The following is a 20,998-nucleotide window of genomic DNA, read 5'->3' on the forward strand; positions in this document are numbered from 1 at the left end:
AAGTGGGACACCTTTGGGAGCTATATTTACATGTGCATTGCCGTTTGCACGAAGGATGCACCCGCCCTAAGCAGTTCAGCAGGCAAGCGGCGTTTGTGATGGAATCTGTGGATACTGCCTGCTAGAACCACCGTTGAAAGCGAACCCCGTTATCTGAAATTGCGACTTACGCAAGGTAGTACGGATGACTTACATCGTCTACCCAGACACAGGTTTCCAAAGCAGCGGCCGGCGGAAGGGGACACAGCGGACCAACAAGCTCCACAAACAACTTCTGGCAAAATCGTACCATCACATTGAACAGTGTGTTTCCTACCCAAAACAATGGAAGACTTAACCAGTGGAACATAGCCACGAACATCGAAGTTGCACATTTGACAAACGCAAAACACACTCCAAGATGGCAGCCAAAACCAGGTGAATCAGAAGGGGGAGGACTATGGAAAGAGTCCCTCTTCGCTTGTGCCAGAACAGGAGGAGCCAGGCTGACTTTTAAAAACTGTTGACAGCAAGAAGCTTTTGAACTTTGCATTCAGCGTCTGAGGAAGTCGCAAGACGAAACTCGTCATGCTGGTTGCAATTAAAAGTTGTTCACACAATCCCCAGTGTGTCCAGGGTGTCTTTTGAAGTGGGACACCTTTGGGAGCTATATATATATATATATCTTCTTATAACAGCAGGCACTCCTTCAGCTCGCAATTGAAAGGCACACACGGAGTTGTATTTCAAAACCAAAGATGCTTTATTCGGTGCTCAGCCTTCTCCCCCCTATCGACAGACGTTTTTTGCCTCGCGGCTTTTTCAATGTCGATTACATATGTAAAAAACAACCATTTTAAACCCTTCACATGTCTTCAGATCCATGGAAACAAAAAATGGACTTTCCACCAACCTCAATGGTGTACTTTACAAGGCGGCCATCTTGTAACGGGTTCCTTTTATCATACAAAAATCGTGAGTAATTTTATTTTAGCGTGCTTGTGCAAAAAGTAATAAACAGTAAACTATATTTGTGCAACAGAGAATAATTAATTTCAAACATATATTTGTGCAAAAAATTCATCAATTTCAATATACGTCGCCTCTTTTTGTAGACCACTGTGGGGAAAAAACAAGTATGTACATAACATTTATTTTTAATTACAAGTTTCATTATAAAAACCTAACTGTGGTTTCAAAATTGTGCCCTGAATGGGCTTTTGATTTTTGTCTACGGTAGTTGGTTTTAACTGCTCCTTATTTTCTTACTAGAGGATTCTATTCTCATTTTGGGCAGTTAGTTTACCAGGAAAAAGGAAAAAGCAAAAGGGAAAAGGGAGGAATTAGAGAATGCTGTTACTCTTTCTATAGACATCTACATCTCTACTGCTTATTCCAGATGTGTCCAAAGCTCTTCATCATTGTTGAGTCCAGCCGGACTCAAGCTTTGTAGCTCAATGATGTAGCGGGATTCCATGGCTCTCAGTTTCTTCAACCTATCTCCCCCCTTTCATGTTTGTCCACCCCGTCAATACAATAGAACTGTAACAGATCCCTGTTGCTTTGATGGTATATTTCAAAATGTCTTGCGACGGGGTAGGTTGAGTCAGACCCTGATGCAGAGGTCTGGCCCGGGACCAGGGTTCAATTCCCCGCTTCGGCGGGTCTTGGGCTAAAAAATTCCACGGACCTGATAATTCTCGCCTCGGTGCCTATTCCAATCATGGAGTCCCACTCTGCAACTCTGGGCAATAGCTTGCTTAATCTCCACAACAACCCCCACAACGCTAAGGATGCCTGGCCTCCACCTTGGGGGTGCCCAGGAGTGGACGCCTCACAGGGAAAGCCAGGATGGGTTCCACAGCGGTATTCGTACAAGCGCCTTGAGACCCTTGCGGGTGAGTAGTGCGCTATACAAGTATCAACTTTTTAAAACATTTTTGTTTGAAATGGCACGCATATGTTCTAATATTCGTTTTTTTGTGGGGTTCTTAGTACTGCCTATGTATCTTTTATTACACGGGCAGGTGAGACAGTAGATGCTGTATTCAGAGTTGCAGTTGAAGAATTGTTCGATTGTTCTTATTGGCCTAGGATCCCCTGGTCTGCCTTCAAAAGTGGTGACTTTTCCACTAAATGTACAAGCTTTACATTTCCGACATGGAAAAAAGCCATTTATCCCTAATTTGTTGTGAGTTATATTGTGATTAGCAAAATGGCTGTGTATTAAATGAGTATGAGTATGAGTATTAAAATTTTATATAGCGCGCAGTTACCCTGGGGCATCCCAGCGCTTATCCAGACACCAACAGATGAAACAGTCAATGAGGCACACTTACACAGGAAACAGATGTGTTTTCAGACATTTGCGAAAACGCAGAGTGCAGGTCTCAGCGCGCAGTTTTAAAGGTAGAGAGTTCCAGAGCGTCGCTATGTTAACCGAGAATCTTCTCCCGCCGGTGCGTGCCCTCTTTACTCTGGGGACTAGGAGGAGATGTTTATGGTCGGAACGCAGCGTTCTGTTCGCTTTGTAAGGCACAGCTAGATTTTTCAAAATAGGGGGTCCTGTTCCCTGAAGAATTTTGTGTGCTGTACAAAGTGCCTTAAATTTTACTCTTTCTTGCACTGGAAGCCAGTGCAGTGCCTTTAAAGCGGGTCTGGCTGACTCAGTTCTGGGCGTACCCATAAGCAGTCTGGCCGCCGCATTTTGTATCTGCTGTAGTTTGTTAAAAGTGGATTCAGGGGCACCCAAAAAGAGGGCATTACTGTAATCGAGTCGTGATGGTCTCCAATGGAAGGGAACCTTTTGTACGTGATGGGAGGACGCTCTGGGATATGATTTTTTTTTTTTTTAATTTTTGGAAGACCTTTATTTATAAACGGTTGTACACAGATTCCAACAAAAAAGCCCTAAGGCTTAGCAGTACAATACATGGCAATGCGTCAGTGCACAGAGAATTAGATACATATTTACTGAGGTCAAATTTTAAATTTTAGTTAGTCAGGATGAATATTATCAAGGCACTTTAAATCAGAACATTAGCTCCAACGTCAAAGGATCAGGAGAAATCAGTACACGTTTCGCTTATTACACCAATACCGAAGCTATCCTCATAGACGGAAACATCAGAATAGACATTAGCACATACCGTTTAAACTTGGATAAACAAAGAATCAATCCACTCTATGGCTTATAGAAAAAAGGAAAGAGAAAAAGAATAGAAGGCCCATAGAACAAAAAAAAGAATAAACAAAAACCCCTCCAACCCCCCACCCTGCACCCCTGCAGCTGGCTACGGCCTACCCCCCCTAGCAGTGTGCCTGTCGCCCCAAAAAAGAGAGCCCCGAATTATAGAAGATAAGAAAAAGGTCCTAATCTATAACTACAATAAGAGTAGTGAGAAGCGGAGAGGAGCCCTCCAACAGTCCCCCAGCATCTCCCTCCCGCCATTTCTATATCAGCACGGGGTGCAAAATCCAATAGCATGAACCATTACTATCTAACAGTTTTCAAGGCACATAATCGGCATACTACACTATCAGGTAAATCAGCACGTCGCACATCCATCTCGGCCACCGGCTAAGGAACTATCAGTCTGTAGTAGGCACCGTTCATCCCTGTCCCGTCTTATCTTTTCTGCCAATGCTCACCAAAGTATCAGTTCCCAATTCAATCGTTACGGGGAGTCGAAGTGCCCAGGCGGGCTCGAACAGCCGCACAGTAGCGTCGATTTGATGCAACCGGACATCGGCCAGGCCCTCTTCCCGCCGGTCCATCGACTCCGGCCCAGCCCGAAAGCACATCTTCCACATGTTATACATCAGAACAGGGCCGGGTGGGAAAGTCTCAATGTCCAACCACAACTGAAGCGGCCCCTGGGTCCCTGGAAGCATGGCTTGGGGCGAATACTCCCGTCGCGATTCCAATCCAAGATCTACGCATCGTCCCAGGCATTCGACATCATCAACAAGAGACGTCCCGGGGTTAAGGATCTCAAGCCCGCCGGTGTCGCTTAGGGCCGCCATCTTGTTATAGCCGGGCATAGAATGAGGCATTTCGCTGTATATCTGTTGACCAGCCGTTCTCGATTGCCCCATTGCAAAAACGACCTCATCCATCTTACTCCCCAGGGTTCGGGCAGATTGCTTCAAGTTGTAACAAAGGGCAACAATAGCAGCCATAAGATCGCCATAGTGCAGATCTCTCCCGTGCCCCCCCTCGATCGTGCCTCCCTTCTCCACACGTCCACGATCACTTTGTGGCTCAGTCTCCTCGAGGCTGCACTCCGTCTTGCCCGTTGTGATCACGGGCAGGGCCACACTGAATAGGGGCCAAGTTGCACGCAGAGGGGCATCGGGCATCATTTTACCGCCTTCGTGGCTGCCGAAACCAATATAGTGCAATGAACCACTGCCAGTGAGGAAGCAGGCCCTGCTAGATATTAGATGAGCAGAAATTCGGGAGCCGCCCACCGATAGCGGGACAATGCGCAAACAGCTTCCCAGCGGTGAACAATCGAGTCTCCTATGATCGTGCAATCCACCCCAAGCACATTGTCAGGCACGCCTTGGATTCACACCCCTAGTCAATCAGGATATGCATTTCGGAAGTCGCCCGTTCTTCGCCACACATGTTCCGACCGGCACCTTTCAGTCGCTGGCGGCCGCTGTTGTTCACTTGGTGACCAGCCTCACTGTCTACTCGAGGCCCCGGTCACAAGGCTGCTGCGGGCCGCAAACTGTAGCTGGATGTTTCTCTTGTTTTAAAGCAGGCGCGAGCCTCGGGATTTCGCCGTCGGTGGTCGGAGGTTTTCGTTTCCGCAAATATGCCGTTTTAGTGCAGGATTGCAGGCAGGATGTAAGCGCGGGAGGAGATGGTCTTCGGAGCCGAGGGACTAGGCGGCCATCCCGGTCGCCATCTTGGCTCCTCCCGGGATATGATTTTTAAGCACATTATCAGTTTGGAGGATATGCCAGTTTTTATTAAATATTTGAATTATTTGGGCAGATTTATCATTGTACATGGTGATCATTCGTACAGTATTATCATTGGTTCTCCATGTTTTATTTCTGGAGGTCAACAATGTTTTTCTCTCAATTGCCTGTACCTTCTCTTAAGCAATTTTCAGATCGCCTTTCCTATACCCTCTATCTTTGAAATCTTTGAAGCGATCCAATGCTTCATTTTTAGCAACTGTATAGCTCCTTTTCGTGGTACAGTTGCACTTCAAGAAAAAAAAAATTATATATATATATATATATCTCCTCGAGAATGGATCCCTTTCTCCAGCTTCCCGGCGCTGCCTTTGACGGTGCGTCGCTTTCGCTGTAGAACCAAACCGCCTACTATGTCCACAAAACGTCTCAGAAGGAAACAATTAAAGCCGCACACCAGTAATCTTCATTCAGGGTCTTTTAATTTATTCTTAAATCTATTTTTATCGCCATACATAGGATCAACACACGCGTTTCGGTATTCGCTGTACCTTGTTCACGGGCTGTTTGTTTCACTCTTTTTTGTTTTTTAATTCTGACTTCTGCAGGAAACTCTATGCTACTTCATTTCCTGTCTGTGATTAGATCCCTACCCCCAGGATTTCTGGTCTTGGTAGTTCTCACTACAAACATTTTTTCTATTTACATATTCAGCACCAGTGATAGTTTCAAAATCAGAAATAACACAATTCTACATAAGAAGAGCATTTCTTAGTTGTATATTGGCCCTTATTTCTGTAAATTATTTACTTTAAAAATACAGAACTCCCATTACTGACCTAAGGTGATGGTCAATTAAGTTATTTACACTTAAACAATGTATCTAATCAAGCATTTGCAAAAACAATATTTTCACAAAATCTTTGATTTTACATATGGGACAACCCTTTCGAAAATGCCAATGATCTGTTAGTTCTAAGCGAATACAGATTTAATTCATCCGACCATCTGTACATTTTTTAATGTCCATTGTTTTGAATGAAGCCCTCCAGTGGGCATATATTTACAATCTCTTTTGTAGTCCTTAACTGATTTCTGTATTAATATTTTCCGTTGCATATCTATGTAAAAGTCTGAAAGAAGCTGATCATTTATTTACAGATGGATGTATAATTCTTCGGATTGGTTTAGACCGAAAGGAGTCATAGTTCGGAAGCTCAGAATGTGTCAGAACTCTTTTTGTCGCAAAGCTTTTTCTCGGTGGCCAACTCTTATTTGTTGGAACCAATTCAATGCCGTAGATTTTCAAGGCTTTCCAATTTCCATTGTGGTGGCTTTCCATATGTTTTGCCACTGCATTGTTTCTGTCTTTGTTTTTGGTGGCTCTGACATGCTCCAAACTGCGTTTTTTAAGTTCGTAGATAGTGCTGCCCACGTATTTTAACGCACATGGGCAATCAATGACATATATTGCATATTGGCTCTTGCACGTAATTAGATCTCGGATTTGCCAAGTTTTTCCATTAGCCATTTTTACATCCTTAGTGGGTTTTGCAATCTCACAGATTTTGCAATTATGGCACTTATAAAAACCCCTTGTATTAAGCCATGTTGTTTTCACTGTTTTTGGCCTGTAATGACTGTGGACTAGCGGGTCTTTTAAATTCCTTGCTCTTCAGTACGTTATCACCGGATGGGGCCCCATTTTTTCTCCTATGGTAGAATCCAATTGGAGGATCTTCCAATTTTTTCTTATTATCTTTGTGATTTCTTTGGATTCTTGACTAAAATCCAAAATAAGTCTTATGGGTTCATGCTTCACATTATCTCCCTTGTCTTTCGATGCCAGACATTCTTCTCTTGTTTTTTCATTTGCTTTATTCCAGCATCTATTTATTGTGCCTTTGCTGTATTTCCTTTTTTGGAATCTTTTGATTGTCCCAGCGCTATGTTTGCACCATTCATTTTCTTCACTACAAATCCTTCGTAAACCGAGGAACTCCCCATAGTGTATTCTTGAAAGTAAAGATGGTTGATGAAAACTGGTTGCCTCAAGTCGCATTGGTGGATGTGGCCTTTCGATGTAAAGTTGTTTCCAGGCTTTTGTTCTTTACATAGATTTCCACATCTAGGAAAATCACTTTTTCCTTATTCATTTCATAAGTGAATTTCAAACCTTGCGTGCTGTGGTTTAAAATGTCAAAATATTGCTGGAATTCTTGATCATTTCCACTCCAGACGATGAAAAGATCACCTATGAACCTTTTCCAGGTTACTAGGTGTCTGGTGAATTGATAATTTTTTGTATTCCACACCACTTAATTCTCCCACCAGCCAGCGGATGCTTTGTACCCTGTGGCAATGGGTCCTAGGCTAGCTGCGTGTGTGTCGTGGTTGGCGGTCGGCTTCTGGCTGCACAAATCTTATTTTAAAATTGTACCCCTACCATATTTTTATCCTGTGCTTTCTTGCCTGGCCCCCACTCCCCTAGCCCTGGTCCGACAAGGCTGAGTGCCGATTGATCAGAGGGCTGACGGGGTTGTCGGTCGCCATCTTGGGAGCCTTCTCCTAGGTCAGCGCTCTAGTCTCCTGCGCCTCTGACCTTTTTAAGCCCCCCCCCCCCACGCGCACGCGTAGCGGATGCTGTGTACCCGGTGGCAGTGGGTCCTAGGCTAGATGCGTGTGTGTCGTGGTTGGTGGTTGGCTTCTGGCTGCACAAATCTTATTTTAATATTGTACCCCTACCATATTTTTATCCTGTGCTTTCTTGCCTGGCCCCCGCTCCCCTAGCCCCGGTCCGACATGGCTGAGTGCCGATTGATCTGAGGGCTCACGGGGTTGTCAGTTGCCATCTTGGGAGCCTTCTCCCAGGTCAGCGCTCCAGTCTCCTGCGCCTCTGACCTTCTTAAGCCCTCCCTCATGCGCACGCGCAGCGGACACGCTCAGCGGGCGTGCCGGCGCCGCGCCAAAGGCAAGCCCGTCTGTGCCCGTCCGCGGCCGGCCGGGGCTAGGGGCAACTCACTATGCCCGTTTTCTCACCTACTCTGCCGCACAACTCTGTTCTTATTAGGCTCCCTGGCCACTACAGCCAGCCTCCCTCCCTCACACGGGTCATAGAGCTTGGTCTGGCTCGAGGTAGGCCCTCATGCATTCTTCCTGCTTCTCTGTCCTTTCTCTCCCCCCCCTCTCCTGCCCTTTCCCAATCTCCTCCTCTCTCTAACCCTACACCTACTACCTCGGTTTTCCTTCGGAACACCAGGTCAGCGGTCAAGCATCAGCTTGAACTGTTTAACCTTTTGGATTCTCACAAACCAGACCTCTTGGTTCCAGACGGAAACGTGGTTCCGCACAGATTCACTACCCAGTATATTAGCAGCTCTTATTCATCCCCCCACTTTATCCTATGTGCCGATCGGCCAAAGGGAAAGACGGGGGGGGGGGGGGGGGGCGGGGGGGGGGGGTTGCCCTGATTGCCCGTACAGATTTCCATTTCCAGGTACTTCCTTCCCCTCCCATATCAGCGGTCGACTACTTAGTTGTGCGTTCCACTTCCTTTCAGACCCCCATCATGTGTGTGTTAATTTATCGCCCACCCCAGCCCATGTTTTATCCCAGCCATTCAAGACTTACTTGCCACATTAGTAGTTAATAATGCATCTGTTCTGGTTCTAGGGGACTTCAATTTTTGGTCCAATGACCCGGCGGAAGACACCATGTCTAGAGAGTTTACCCAGCTTCTTCTTAGTCTCAATTTTGCTTCTCAGGATCACACCCCTACTCATTCCCGAGGTCATACTTTGGACCAAATTTGGACCTTCAATATCCCAGTCACCACCCCTACTGTTGCACCCTGTGCGTGGTCCGATCATTTCCTGATTTCTTTTTTCCTGGACCTCAGCTTTGCAAAAAAACCTTTCCTCCCCAAAAACACCTGGACCAGGAACTGGAGCAGAGCAGATGTCCCTCTCGAAGGCCTGTGACCAAGCGGCCCCTATGAAGCGTGTTACAATTAGAAGGGCCCATCAGACTAACAAGTGGTTTACCCCTGACCTCAAAGCAAAAAAACCTTGAAGTGCGCCAAGCAGAACGAGCCTGGAGGCTTGCCTAATGTCCTACCCTTAAACTTCGTTATACTTCCACCCTTAACGAATACAAAAGAGACATCCTCCTCGTCAAGACCGAATACTTTTCGGGTAGGATTCTCGCAGCCGAGAGCCAGCCAAAAGAAATCTTTGCTACAGTTCATGAGCTGGCTTCCTCTGACAGGACATCTTCCAAAACGCCCCCCCTCCAAGCTTCTTTGCGACTCTCTCAATGATTTTTTCATTGAGAAAGTCGCACTCATCAAGGCTAACATACCCCCCTTCCCCTACCTTTTGTGACTCCCAGCCGTCACCTAACAAGTCCAGCTTGACCTACATACCACCGTTGACCAAAGAAACCCTCCTCCCCCTGTTAGCCTGTGTCAAGTCTGGATCCCCTGCTGACCCTTGCCCGGCTCACGTCTTATGTAAGATCTTCTCAGATTGTTATCTGCCCCCCTTACCCTTCTTAACGACTCCCTTAGACTGGGCACTGTCCCCGCCCCCTATAAAGCGGCTACCATTATTCCCATCCTAAAAAAGCCTGGTGCCGATCCCTCTTCCCCTTCAAACTATCGCCCTATCTCCCTCCTTCCTTTCTTGGGTAAGGTCCTTGAGTCCTACGTCACCAAGGTGCTTAGCTCCTTTGTGGAAGACAGCGGCTACCTCGCACCGTGCCAGGCGGGTTTCCGCCCTCGGCACTCCACCGAGAAGGTGGTCGTCTCTGTCATAGACGAACTCAGGGAGGAGCTGGACTCCAACACCCCTCAGGCCCTCATTCTTTTAGATCTGTCTGCCGCCTTTGACACGGTTGATCATTCCTTTCTTCTCTCCAGTTTCAATGCGGCGGGCATAGGGGGCCCGGTGTTGGTTTGACTCCGCTCCTTCTTCAGTGATCGCACCCAGGCCGTCCACCTGGCCGATTTTTCTGCCCCTCCGTGCAAGGTGCAGTGCGGTGTCCCTTAGGGATCGTCCCTTTCCCCCTTATTGTTTAATTTGTACATTTTCCCCCTTATTTCTGCACTTCAGGAGATGGAACTCACGGTGTACAACTATGCTGATGACCTCCAGCTCATTTTCAATCTCTCCCACCTCTCAGCTACTATTCATTATTTTCAATCTGTCATGTTGTTTATCAGGGACTGGATGAACTTCAACCATCTGAAATTAAACCCGGATAAGACAGTTAGTCCTTACCAGTGGCAGTCCCTGGTCCCCCACTTTCTGGCCCCCCTCCCTGGGTTCCCCTGCTTCACCGTCGTCCTCTGTTAAAACACTCTGGATCACTTTAGATCAACACCTCACAATTCATTCCCAGATCAGCTCTGTAGTGTCCTCCTGTTTTTTCACCCTCCGCACCATTCGGAAAATCTCCAGATTTTTTTTCTTTTCTGCTCTAAAACTGATTCTAATGGCGATGGTCTTATCGCGACTGGACTACGGGAACATTGTGTATAACAGCGTCCCCACTTACGCCCTTCCACACCTCCAACTAGTGCAAAACCAAGCTGCCCGCCTGATTCATGGGCTACCCAAATCTCATCACATTACTCCCATACTCAAATCACTACACTGGCTACCCATTAAAGAACGGGCTCTCTTTAAGCTGGGCTGCACGACCTTTCAGGCTCAAGCGGGATCTTCCCCCGCTTTTATTTCTTCCGCTATCACAGCCTACCGTCCCTGCAGAGGGCTACGCTCCTCCACCAAGCTAGTTCTTTCTGTAACCCGCTTCAAGAAAAGTAGGTCGGGAGGCCTGAAATTCTCTGTCCTTGCCCCCACTTTCTGGAACACACTCCCCCCCGCTATTAGATTTGCTCCTTCTTACATCGAGTTTCGAAGAGCTCTCAAAACGTTCGTTTTCCTACAAGCCTTCCAATCCTAATCCTATGCGCCCCCACCACTGATTCCTCAGTAACCCCCTCAGCGCCAAGAAACCGCTTGGTAGACGCGCGCTTTATAAATTCTTTTAAATTCAAATTCATAGCTATGCACGCATAACTAGGACTGAAGGCAAAACCCATCGCCGCTCCGTTTCGGTGACAAAAAAGTTCCTCTCCAAAAAGGAAAATATTGTTTGTGAGGCAAAAAGTAATCATGCTCATCAGCATATCATTATGTTTTTTTTGTAGTGGATATTCCTTTCTTTTAGGAAATATTGACAAGCATTTAAACCAATGGTGTTGTCAATGTTGGTATATAGGGCGAGAACATCCATAGTTATCAGGTAATAACTGTTTTGCCATTCCAAAGTTTTTAATGTGCCCAAAACATCTGTTGTGTCTTTGATGTAAGATTTCAAATCCACCACAGATGGAATTAAAAAGTAGTCTATGTAGTAAGCCATAGGTTCCAACAATGAGCCTTTTGCTGACACAATTGGTCTCCCTGGTGGGTTTGTGGCATTTTTGTGCACTTTTGGGAGGAAATACATAGTCGCTATTGCAGGGAAATCCACGGTCTGGTATTTTTTCTCATCATTGTCAATTAAACTCTCTAATTCCCATGTGCTTCATTTTTCATCAATGTCTCTTTTGATCTTTCCAGTTGGATTATTTTGTAATTTTTCATAAAATTGACAATCTGTTAATTGGCGTTGTACTTCCCTGTAGTATAATTCGCTAATCCAAAGCACTACGTTTCCCCCCTTATCTGCCATTTTGATTTCAATTTCATTGTCACTGATCAGATTTTCCGGGGCTTTTGTTTCCATCATGGTTAAATTATCAGAATAGTTTGATTTGCTTATAATATATAGGTCATGTATCACCACCTCTTGAAAAATATTAATTTTATTCCCAGGTGTCAACTGTGGGTAAAACACCAGGAAGACGCTCACCCAGGCCCTCGTCACCAGCCGACTGGACTACGGGAACACCCTATATGCTGGAACCACAGCCAAACTCCAGAAAAGACTCCAGCGCATACAGAACGCTTCTGCACGACTCATCCTGGACATCCCCCGCCACAGCCACATCTCTCCCCTGGTAAGAGACCTGCACTAGCTCTCAGTCAGCAAGAGAATCACGTTCAGACTCCTCACCCACGCACACAAGGCTCTCCACAACATGGGCCCCAAATACCTCAACAACCGCCTCACATTCTACACACCCACCCGCCAACTCCGGTCCGCCAGCCTCGCCCTCGCCACCGTCCCACGCATTTGCAGAACCACCGCCGGAGGAAGATCCTTCTCCTACCTGGCGGCCAAGACTTATCTTGGATTCCAAAGAAATCACAAACATAATAAGAAAAAATTGGAAGATCCTACAATTGGATTCTACCATAGGAGAAAAAATGGGGCCCCATCCGGTGATAACGTACCGAAGAGCAAGGAATTTAAAAGACCCGCTAGTCCACAGCCATTACAGGCCAAAAACAGTGAAAACAACATGGCTTAATACAAGGGGCTTTTATAAGTGCCATAATTGTAAAATCTGTGAGATAGCAAAATCCACTAAGGATGTAAAAATGGCTAATGGAAAAACTTGGCAAATCTGAGATCTAATTACGTGCAAGAGCCAATATGCAATATATGTCATTGATTGCCCATGTGCGTTAAAATACGTGGGCAGCACTATCTACGAACTTAAAAAACGCAGTTTGGAGCACGTCAGAGCCACCAAAAACAAAGACAGAAACAATGCGGTATAGTGGTCAGGTTCTATGGATTCTAGTCAAGAATTAATCATGAATTAGTTTTTCAAAAAGAGTTATTTAGCAAAAACTACCAAAGTGTAGTACACAAAAGCATTTATTTCAACATTATTATGACATTGTGATTCACACTAATGAAATTGAAAACAGACATTAAAGCAAAAGAAGGACCAATTACTTCATTGGATCAAATGAGGACTGAAGGACATAAGTCTCAGAAGTTTTCTTATATAGTAACGTTCTTGTGGAGACAATTCTTAAGAATACAATATGTATTAAGTATTTACATAGTGCGCTCGAAGTGACAAGGAAAGGGAGACAGTTAAGTGGGTTGGGGGTGATTGGGTAGAGGTGAGGACTGGGTGAAATAAATGCTTTTGTGTACTACACTTTGGTAGTTTTTGCTAAATAACTCTTTTTGAAAAACTAATTCATGATTAATTCTTGACTAGAATCCATAGAACCTGACCACTATATACGTACCTATGTTAACTGACCCAGGTCAGAGAGTTCTTAGGGTATACCCCATTGTAAACTCACTAGAAACAACGCGGTGGCAAAACATATGGAAAGCCACCACAATGGAAATTGGAAAGCCTTGAAAATCTACGGCATTGAATTAGTTCCAACAAATAAGAGTTGGCCACCGAGAAAAAGCTTTGCGACAAAAAGAGTTCCGACACATTCTGAGCTTCCGAACTATGACTCCTTTCGGTCTAAACCAATCCGAAGAATTATACATCCATCTGTAAATAAATGATCAGCTTCTTTCAGACTTTTACATAGATATGCAACGGAAAATATTAATACAGAAATCAGTTAAGGACTACAAAAGAGATTGTAAATATATGCCCACTGGAGGGCTTCATTCAAAACAATGGACATTCAAAAATGTAAAGATGGTCGGATAAATTAAATCTTTATTCGCTTAGAACTACCAGATCATTGGCATTTTCGAAAAGGGTTGTCCCATATATAAAAACAAAGATTTTGTGAAAATATTGTTTTTGCCAATGCTTGATTAGATACATTGTTTCAGTGTAAATAACTTAATTTACCATCACCTTAGGTCAGTAATGGGAGTTCTGTTTTTTTAAAGTAAATAATTTACAGAAATAAGGGCCAATATACAACTAAGAAATGCTCTTCTTATGTAGAAATGTGTTATTTCTGATTTTAAAATTATCACTGGTGCGAAATATGTAAATAGAAAAAATGTTTGTGGTGAGAACTACCAAGACCAGAAATCCTAGGGGTAGGGATCTAATCACAGACAGGAAATGATGTAGCATAGAGTTTCCTGCAGAAATCAGAGAATAAAAAAACAAATAAAAAGTGAAACAAGCAGACCGTGAACAAGGTACAGCAGATACCGAAACGCGTGGGTTGATCCTGTGTATGGTGATAAAAATGGATTTAAGAATAAATTAAAAGACCCTGAATGAAGATTACTGGTGTGCGGCTTTAATTGTTTCCTTCTGAGACTTTTTGTGGATATATATATATATATATATATATATATATATATATATATATATATATATATCTATATATATATATATATATATATATATATATATCTCTATATCTCTATATCTCTATATATATATATATATATATATATATATATATATATATATATATATATATATATCTATATCTATATCTATATCTATATCTATATCTATATCTATATCTATATCTATATCTATATATATATATATATATATATATATATATATATATATCTATATATCTATATCTATATCTATCTATATATATATATATATATATATATATATATATTTTCCAAAAAAGTTACCCTCATGAGGAAGGAGCCGCACCAAGGTAGGTTATTGTTCCATTCTTTATTTCACAAAGGTTTGCAGGCAGTGTAGCAAAGCAGCCTCTTGCATGGCGCCAAACGCGTTTCAAGTTTTCAACTCTTAGTCAGTGGCGATTAGAAGCATCTGCTTCGACTGGCAACAAACGACTTTTAACTTTCAAGCACCTCCCAAGTGGGCGTGACCTCTTCTGTGGCCCTCTGGTACTTGAACTCGTCCGTGAATTTATACTTCAGCGAGTTCGTCTGCAGTGCCTCTTTAACTCCAATAAAAACCTCCCAGTGGAGTGATGACAGTCTTGGAAAATTTAGCGGTCGGCCGCGGAAGGAGCCCAGCTGTTGAAGGGGCGTTCTGTGGGGAGGCCATGCCGGCCGATCCTAACATTAGGTAATCCTTCACGAGGGATCATACATTGCAGCATGTTGTAACCAAGACTGTCATCACTCCACTGGGAGGTTTTTATTAGATTTAAAGAGGCACTGCAGACGAACTCACTGAAGTATAAATTAACGGACGACTTCAAGTACCAGAGGGCCACAGAAGAGGTCACGCCCACTTGGGAGGCGCTTCCAAGTTAAAAGTTGTTTGTTGCCAGTCGAAGCAGATGCTTCTAATCGCCACTGACGAAGAGTTGAAAACTTGAAACGCGTTTGGCGCCATGCAAGAGGCTGCTTTGCTACACTGCCTGCAAACCTTTGTGAAATAAAGAATGGAACAATTTGATTCTGGTTTGAGTCGGATTTATAGAGCGCGTAGTTACCCAAGAGTGTCCCAGCGCTGTGGCTCATCCTGCATGGATCCTATGGTTCGGTTGATTGGGCAAAATTGTTTAGGGGAAGAGCCAGGTCTTCAATAGCCTGCGGAAAGGAAGCAGATTGACTTCTTTCCAGATGGTGAGGGGTAGGGCATTCCATAGTTTTAAGGCATTGTATTAGAAGAGGCGTCCCCCAGTGCGCGCTCTTCTAATCCTAGGGACACTGGCCAGGGAGAGAGTGTCTGATCTTAACTGTCTGGTAGATTTGTGAGGTTTCAGGAAGGGTCTCAATATAGGGGGACCTCTGCCATGAAGAATTTTGTGCGAAATGCACAAGGTTTTGAAGGTGATCCGCTCTTGTATTGGGAGCCAGTGAAGTGATTTAAGGACGGGCTTGGCAGAGCATCTGGGTTTGGTCCCTGTGAGGAGTCTTGCCGCGGCATTCTGGACATGTTGTAGTTTGTTGATGACTGAGATTGGAGGACCTAAGTATAGGGCATTTCCGTAATCCAGTCTAGAGATGACAAGGCCCTGCATTAGGATTTTCCTAGACTGGGGAGGGATCGGGGGAAGGATTTTCCTGGCTGTGCGCATGAGGCAGAAGCAAGTGCCAGCCGTTTTTCTTGCTTGGACTCTGAAGCTGAGATCTTGGTCTAACCAAATGCCCAGGCTCTTAATTTCCTTTTTTGGTGTAGGGGGGGGAGCCCATGCTGGGCGGCCAGGATAGAGAAGTAGGAAGTTTGCGTGGATCACCCAGTAACATGATCACCGACTTCTCTCCATTGAGTTTGAGGCGGGAGTCACACATCCATTTTGAAATGTTCTGAAGGCAGGAGACCGATATATATATGATTATCGAAGTAATATCCTGAAGACTTATTATTCTATGATTACTAGGCACACTTCCATCTCTTTTTTTAAATATTTGCTTCATAACATGCATCACTCCATACTTGACGTGTATTAGCTAGTCATTGGAAAAAAACATCCCTGTGGCCAGTTTTTATTGCGGTTTCTTATTTTCACTTGAGATCCCCACATCATTTTTCATTTATTTGTTGTATTGCCTTCCCCTTCCCTATTGCTCCACCTCCAGTGTTGGTCTGAGCGGAGGTGTGCTAGCAGCCATATAAAGAAGCATGACACTGTTTACTGTGTGTGAGGGCAGTTTTAACACTCCTGTGTGATTACCCACCTCCTCTGACTTACAGCATCTTATGCACACAGTCCCTCTTCTATATAGTGGTTTCAACATTTTGAAACCATTATTAACCCCTTCGCGCTAAGGGGGAGGCGGGGCCGCACGGCGCTCCCGTGCTCATGACGGAACCGCTCCGTCACGAGCCTCGGGTGAGCTGTGCTTGTGACGGAACGGTTCCGTCACGGCCCCGCCTGCTCTTTAGAACGCCCAGCGGAGGCGTGGAATTCTCGCCACGTAGGCGCGGCGAGCGGGCCGTGACGGAACCGTACCGTCACCAGCACAGCTCACCCGAGGCTTGTGACGGAGCGGTTCCGTCACAAGCATGGGAGGGGTTAAAGTAACTTGACTATGTCAATGTTGTAAATAAACGAGGATCAAATCTCCAGGGTATCTTAGGTACTATTTATTATGATGGTAATTTCAGGAATAAAAGTTCCTGCCGTTCAGCCCATACACCAACTGCCAACCTCACTCATCCAACATTCCACAGCATCATCACGCTCCAACATTCCACACCACATTAACACTGGCTGAGCAGCAAGTACAGCTGTTTAACACTGAGCATTAAAAGTCAACAAAAAAAACTACAGATTTGTCGTCATTAGGTTTTACCAATGGATGTTCAGTCACTTACAACAAAACCAATTGGCTGGTCACAGTCACTTAAAACAAAAACCCCATGAATGCACTTCACAGTCTACGTACACCATTTATTTGTTTATCAAGATTGGAAAAACAAATAAGGCAACTGGTTTACTTTTTTTTGTAATGAGTTCGGAGATTCCGGAAAAAAGCCTAAGTGGTTCAAGTCCAAGAGAACCTAAAATTCCATTTAATTTACAGTTAACCTTGAAGTCACGCTAATTAAAAGTTGATGCAATTACATTTACATCAGTATATTTATTAAATTATTAAATCACATTTGCACAATGTGGGTGGAGGATTAAGGGCCGGGGGGTGGGGATTGGCAGGAGAGGTGGCAGGGACTTAAGCCCATTAATGGCAGACTTGCAATATAGGGTGTCTGTGGGGTTGGGGCCATGGAGAGGTAGAGGGGGTTATGTGCTAAGCACACCTTGAGGGCCACTGGGGCTCCCTCCTCAAAAAATATAACAAAAGCTTCAGAAGCTGCTATGGAGGTCGTGTGAAATGACACATGGTGGCAATATCTGGGTTGGCAGGTCTGGCTTGTATAAGTTCATGATCAGACACAACCATGATGAGTACATCCCTCTATTTGAAATGAAATTTGTTCAAATACTATCCCACTGGAATAAACCTTATTTTAACATGAACAGTTATTCTGAAGATTACTTTTGAGGAGATTGTGCTATCAATCCTGAGGCCGTCAACAAACAAGTAACCATCTCGCAACAGTAACAAAATTAAAAATATTCAACAGTCGAGGAAGTCTGGACAGAGAGGTCATCGACTAAATATAGAAGGTGATCAATGCTCCTTGAATTTTTATAAAGCAGCTCTTTCAGATTTATTTTAACCCCAAATTATTTTGAACTAAAACGTCTGATGGCCTCTGCAGTATTTCATTTTTTGTAACTAGTTTTGATGTCTTCTAAATGTTATAATATTGGTTTTTAACTGATGATCCCTATTGAATGGTAATCGAGTAAAAGCGACTTGCACACAATTATTTTCAACTGTTAAAATGGTAACGGAATTCAGCCAAATGCTCTTGATCGTCCAAGGCTTTTCTTGTCCATCTATTCGAACACGAACGCTAAACGCGATTCCGTGTTCTGGTCTTTCTGTTTGCATTGATTGTAGTTCAACGCATTACACACTTCGATTTATAAAATGAATGAGTCCACATGCAGCAATGTCGAAATACGACAAGAAAAACAGCCCTTTGTAACCAAACTGATACATAGAAATAGCCTTGGAACCTCAAACAAGATCTTTATTTTGTGTTTAAGAGGGTTTTAAAGAGTTAATAGAACACAGCTGTACTGGTTCTTTCTGTTAAGCCGCTTTGGTCGCCACAGGTGTCTGCTTAACCTGAAAACTGGACTTACTAGTGTATCAAAGTTGTGCTACTTAATAGAGTTCTTTAGTAACGCACAACAAAGCAATTATATGCCTATTAATTGTTAGTCATAAGAAAAAAACCTCAAACACCACTTTTCAAAAGAAACGACACTGCCATTTTTGTCATTGTAAAATAAAAGGATCTGCAGAATGAAATGGCGAGGCGAACAAAACAACAGCAGGTATCCATCTGAACTTCGCCACTACAGATGGTTAAGGAATAGTGTTTCCTTCTACTTCAAATGAAGAATAAAAGGAAGGGAGGAGACTCCTTAGCACCAGTGAATAGTCCCTGCAGAATGTTTAGCCAAGACTCGGCCTATGAAGTCTAAACCAGAAACGTCCCCAGTAGCTGGCTTTGTTTTCAACCCCGTTTCAAGAAAAGAAACGGCACTGCACGTCCTCGTTATGTGGCAAACACATGCGCCGATAAGAGGCTTGCTTGCCGCCTTTGCATGACGGTTCCCATCCGAACTAGAGGTCAGGAGGCGTTAAGCTCTAAAGTAAGCTGAAACGGCTCCGGAACCAAACACAGGCCTACAACATGGTACAGCAGCCCCCCAATGCAAGTCAGACAGATCATGCCAACCATTACAAAGTTCTATCTGATGTTATACGTGGTCGGACAGAAGCAATCACCACGTTAGCAGTGTAATCCGATAGCACAGTGTGCCCTGCGTCCATCTTATTCCCCGGTTTGCTTTACAATTCCTGCTGTGGTTTCTGCCATGTCATGATAGCTTAAAGCCACAAGCTCACTTAAAAATGATAAAGCTCGATTCTTGTCAGGCTCACAATGACCCAGTCTCTGGGAGCCTTTCAAACAACCTCAGGGTATCCCTTGCAATCCTAATGCGCTGGTCGGAACATGCATATCAAAGGGAAAATGTTGTGAACAACAGGGGTACATTGCAGGCTGTGTACCGAAAAGAAAGGGTGAACGAAGGCGACTAAATCAATTAGCATACGCTAGAACTAAGCCATTGCACATCCAACTGGACTTTCCTGCAGTTCAAAATTTTTTGACATTCTGTGAAAAACCAACATTTATATTCAGAACAAAAGAGACGCCTTGTTCTCTGGTTCTTATTACCATATGTTCTGCTAGAGTTGTTACTTGGATAGCCGTTGTCGCATTTCTGATATGGCCATCTTCGGCTTGAATAGGGCACATGAATGAACAGCTGGGCTTCTGTTGGGTCATTTTTACGCAATTTAATGTTTGTTGTCGTTTGATGCTTGTTTCTAGGATACTCAACCTAACGGCTTTTACATACGAAATCTGTGTAATTAGTAAGAGTCTGTATTTATCACAAACAGTAATTTTCATGCAATTAACTCGCATCCTCGGTCTTAGGCGAAGAATTAATGCAATAATATAAAGTCCATCTATGAACATCTTCAAATATTTAATACAGGAATGCACGTGCTTTGAGATTTGTTTAATTCATATAAAAGGACTTTTTTATGGCAACGATGCCTACTACAGCAAAACATGGACCTGGTGAGGCACCAAAGTAAAGAATCAGTTAATTAGAAAGATGGCATTTTTTTTCTTTAGATGTAAAAAAAAAATTTGCCCAATCTTTTTTTGCTTTTGATGTTAGACAATACTTAATGTTTGTGGCTTTTGATTTACAATCTCAGCCAATTTGCTAAATGTTAGCTTAGTGAAAAAAGTAATTTTCTCTCCAAATTAACAGTGCTAAAGTTCATATCGCACAGCTTAATAGAGCATGAGCCAAGCGAACACAATTATAAAATGTTGTGTTAAATTGGTGAATTCATAAATTACATAAAACCAGAAGACATAATTGTAAGGTATATCCTAAATCAACTGAAAGTACTTTCCCAAGGTATCAGCAGGTAAAGTGCTTTACGTATGGCATGTGGCACTGCAGAGTGTAATCTCTATACTAGGACTGTGCACAGCAGCGATGATAGTACACATTTTCCCTGCTGCTGGCAGGCTGTCAACACAGTGGAAAGTTCAACACACTACAATAACTCGCTAGTAGTTAACACATCTTGAATAAACTTGGAGCGCCAAATATATAATGGGATGTAATTTATGTAATACATTTAAGTTTGTTGTAAACACAAACTTCAAAAATCACCAGAACTTCTAATATGCACAAAGGTGAGGTGTAAAAAAAAAAAAATCAGAAAGACAAAAAGCTAATTAAGACATAAGCAATAGTTCCATGATCTATGTAGCTTTGTCCATATAATTAGAACAGCATTTTACAAAGTGTCTGGACTACTTACCTTGCTCTGTTGGATTCTTTCGTCATGTCCCATGCCCAGGTAATGAAGTTCTGGCTCAGATAAGAGACTACTGATTCGGCACAAAGCATTTGTGAGCAGAAGACGTTGGCTAATACACTTTCATCGTGGTGGAGATAGATGGCAAGCAGCTTTCTCTGAAAGGTCAGAAGCACATTCTTCATTTAAATTAAATGCTCGATTACATGAGATTATCGATTGATTTTAAAATGTT

The 20,998-nt window shown here is 43.5% G+C and overlaps 1 protein-coding gene across 2 annotated transcripts in view; it reads right to left on the bottom strand.

Annotated features, from left to right (window-relative positions):
- FAF1 (Fas associated factor 1) overlaps positions 1–20,998 on the bottom strand; it is a 1,861,897-nt gene that overhangs the window by 644,799 nt on the left and 1,196,100 nt on the right. For both annotated transcript variants that reach the window (XM_086952414.1, XM_086952412.1), the window contains exon 13: positions 20,767–20,921. In XM_086952414.1, the coding sequence (XP_086808540.1) occupies positions 20,767–20,921 (155 nt within the window). The remainder of the gene's footprint in view (positions 1–20,766; positions 20,922–20,998) is intronic.

Source organism: Lissotriton vulgaris, chromosome 1_1 (assembly GCF_964263255.1).
Source record: "Lissotriton vulgaris chromosome 1_1, aLisVul1.2, whole genome shotgun sequence".
In the NCBI taxonomy this organism is placed as follows: domain Eukaryota; kingdom Metazoa; phylum Chordata; class Amphibia; order Caudata; family Salamandridae; genus Lissotriton; species Lissotriton vulgaris.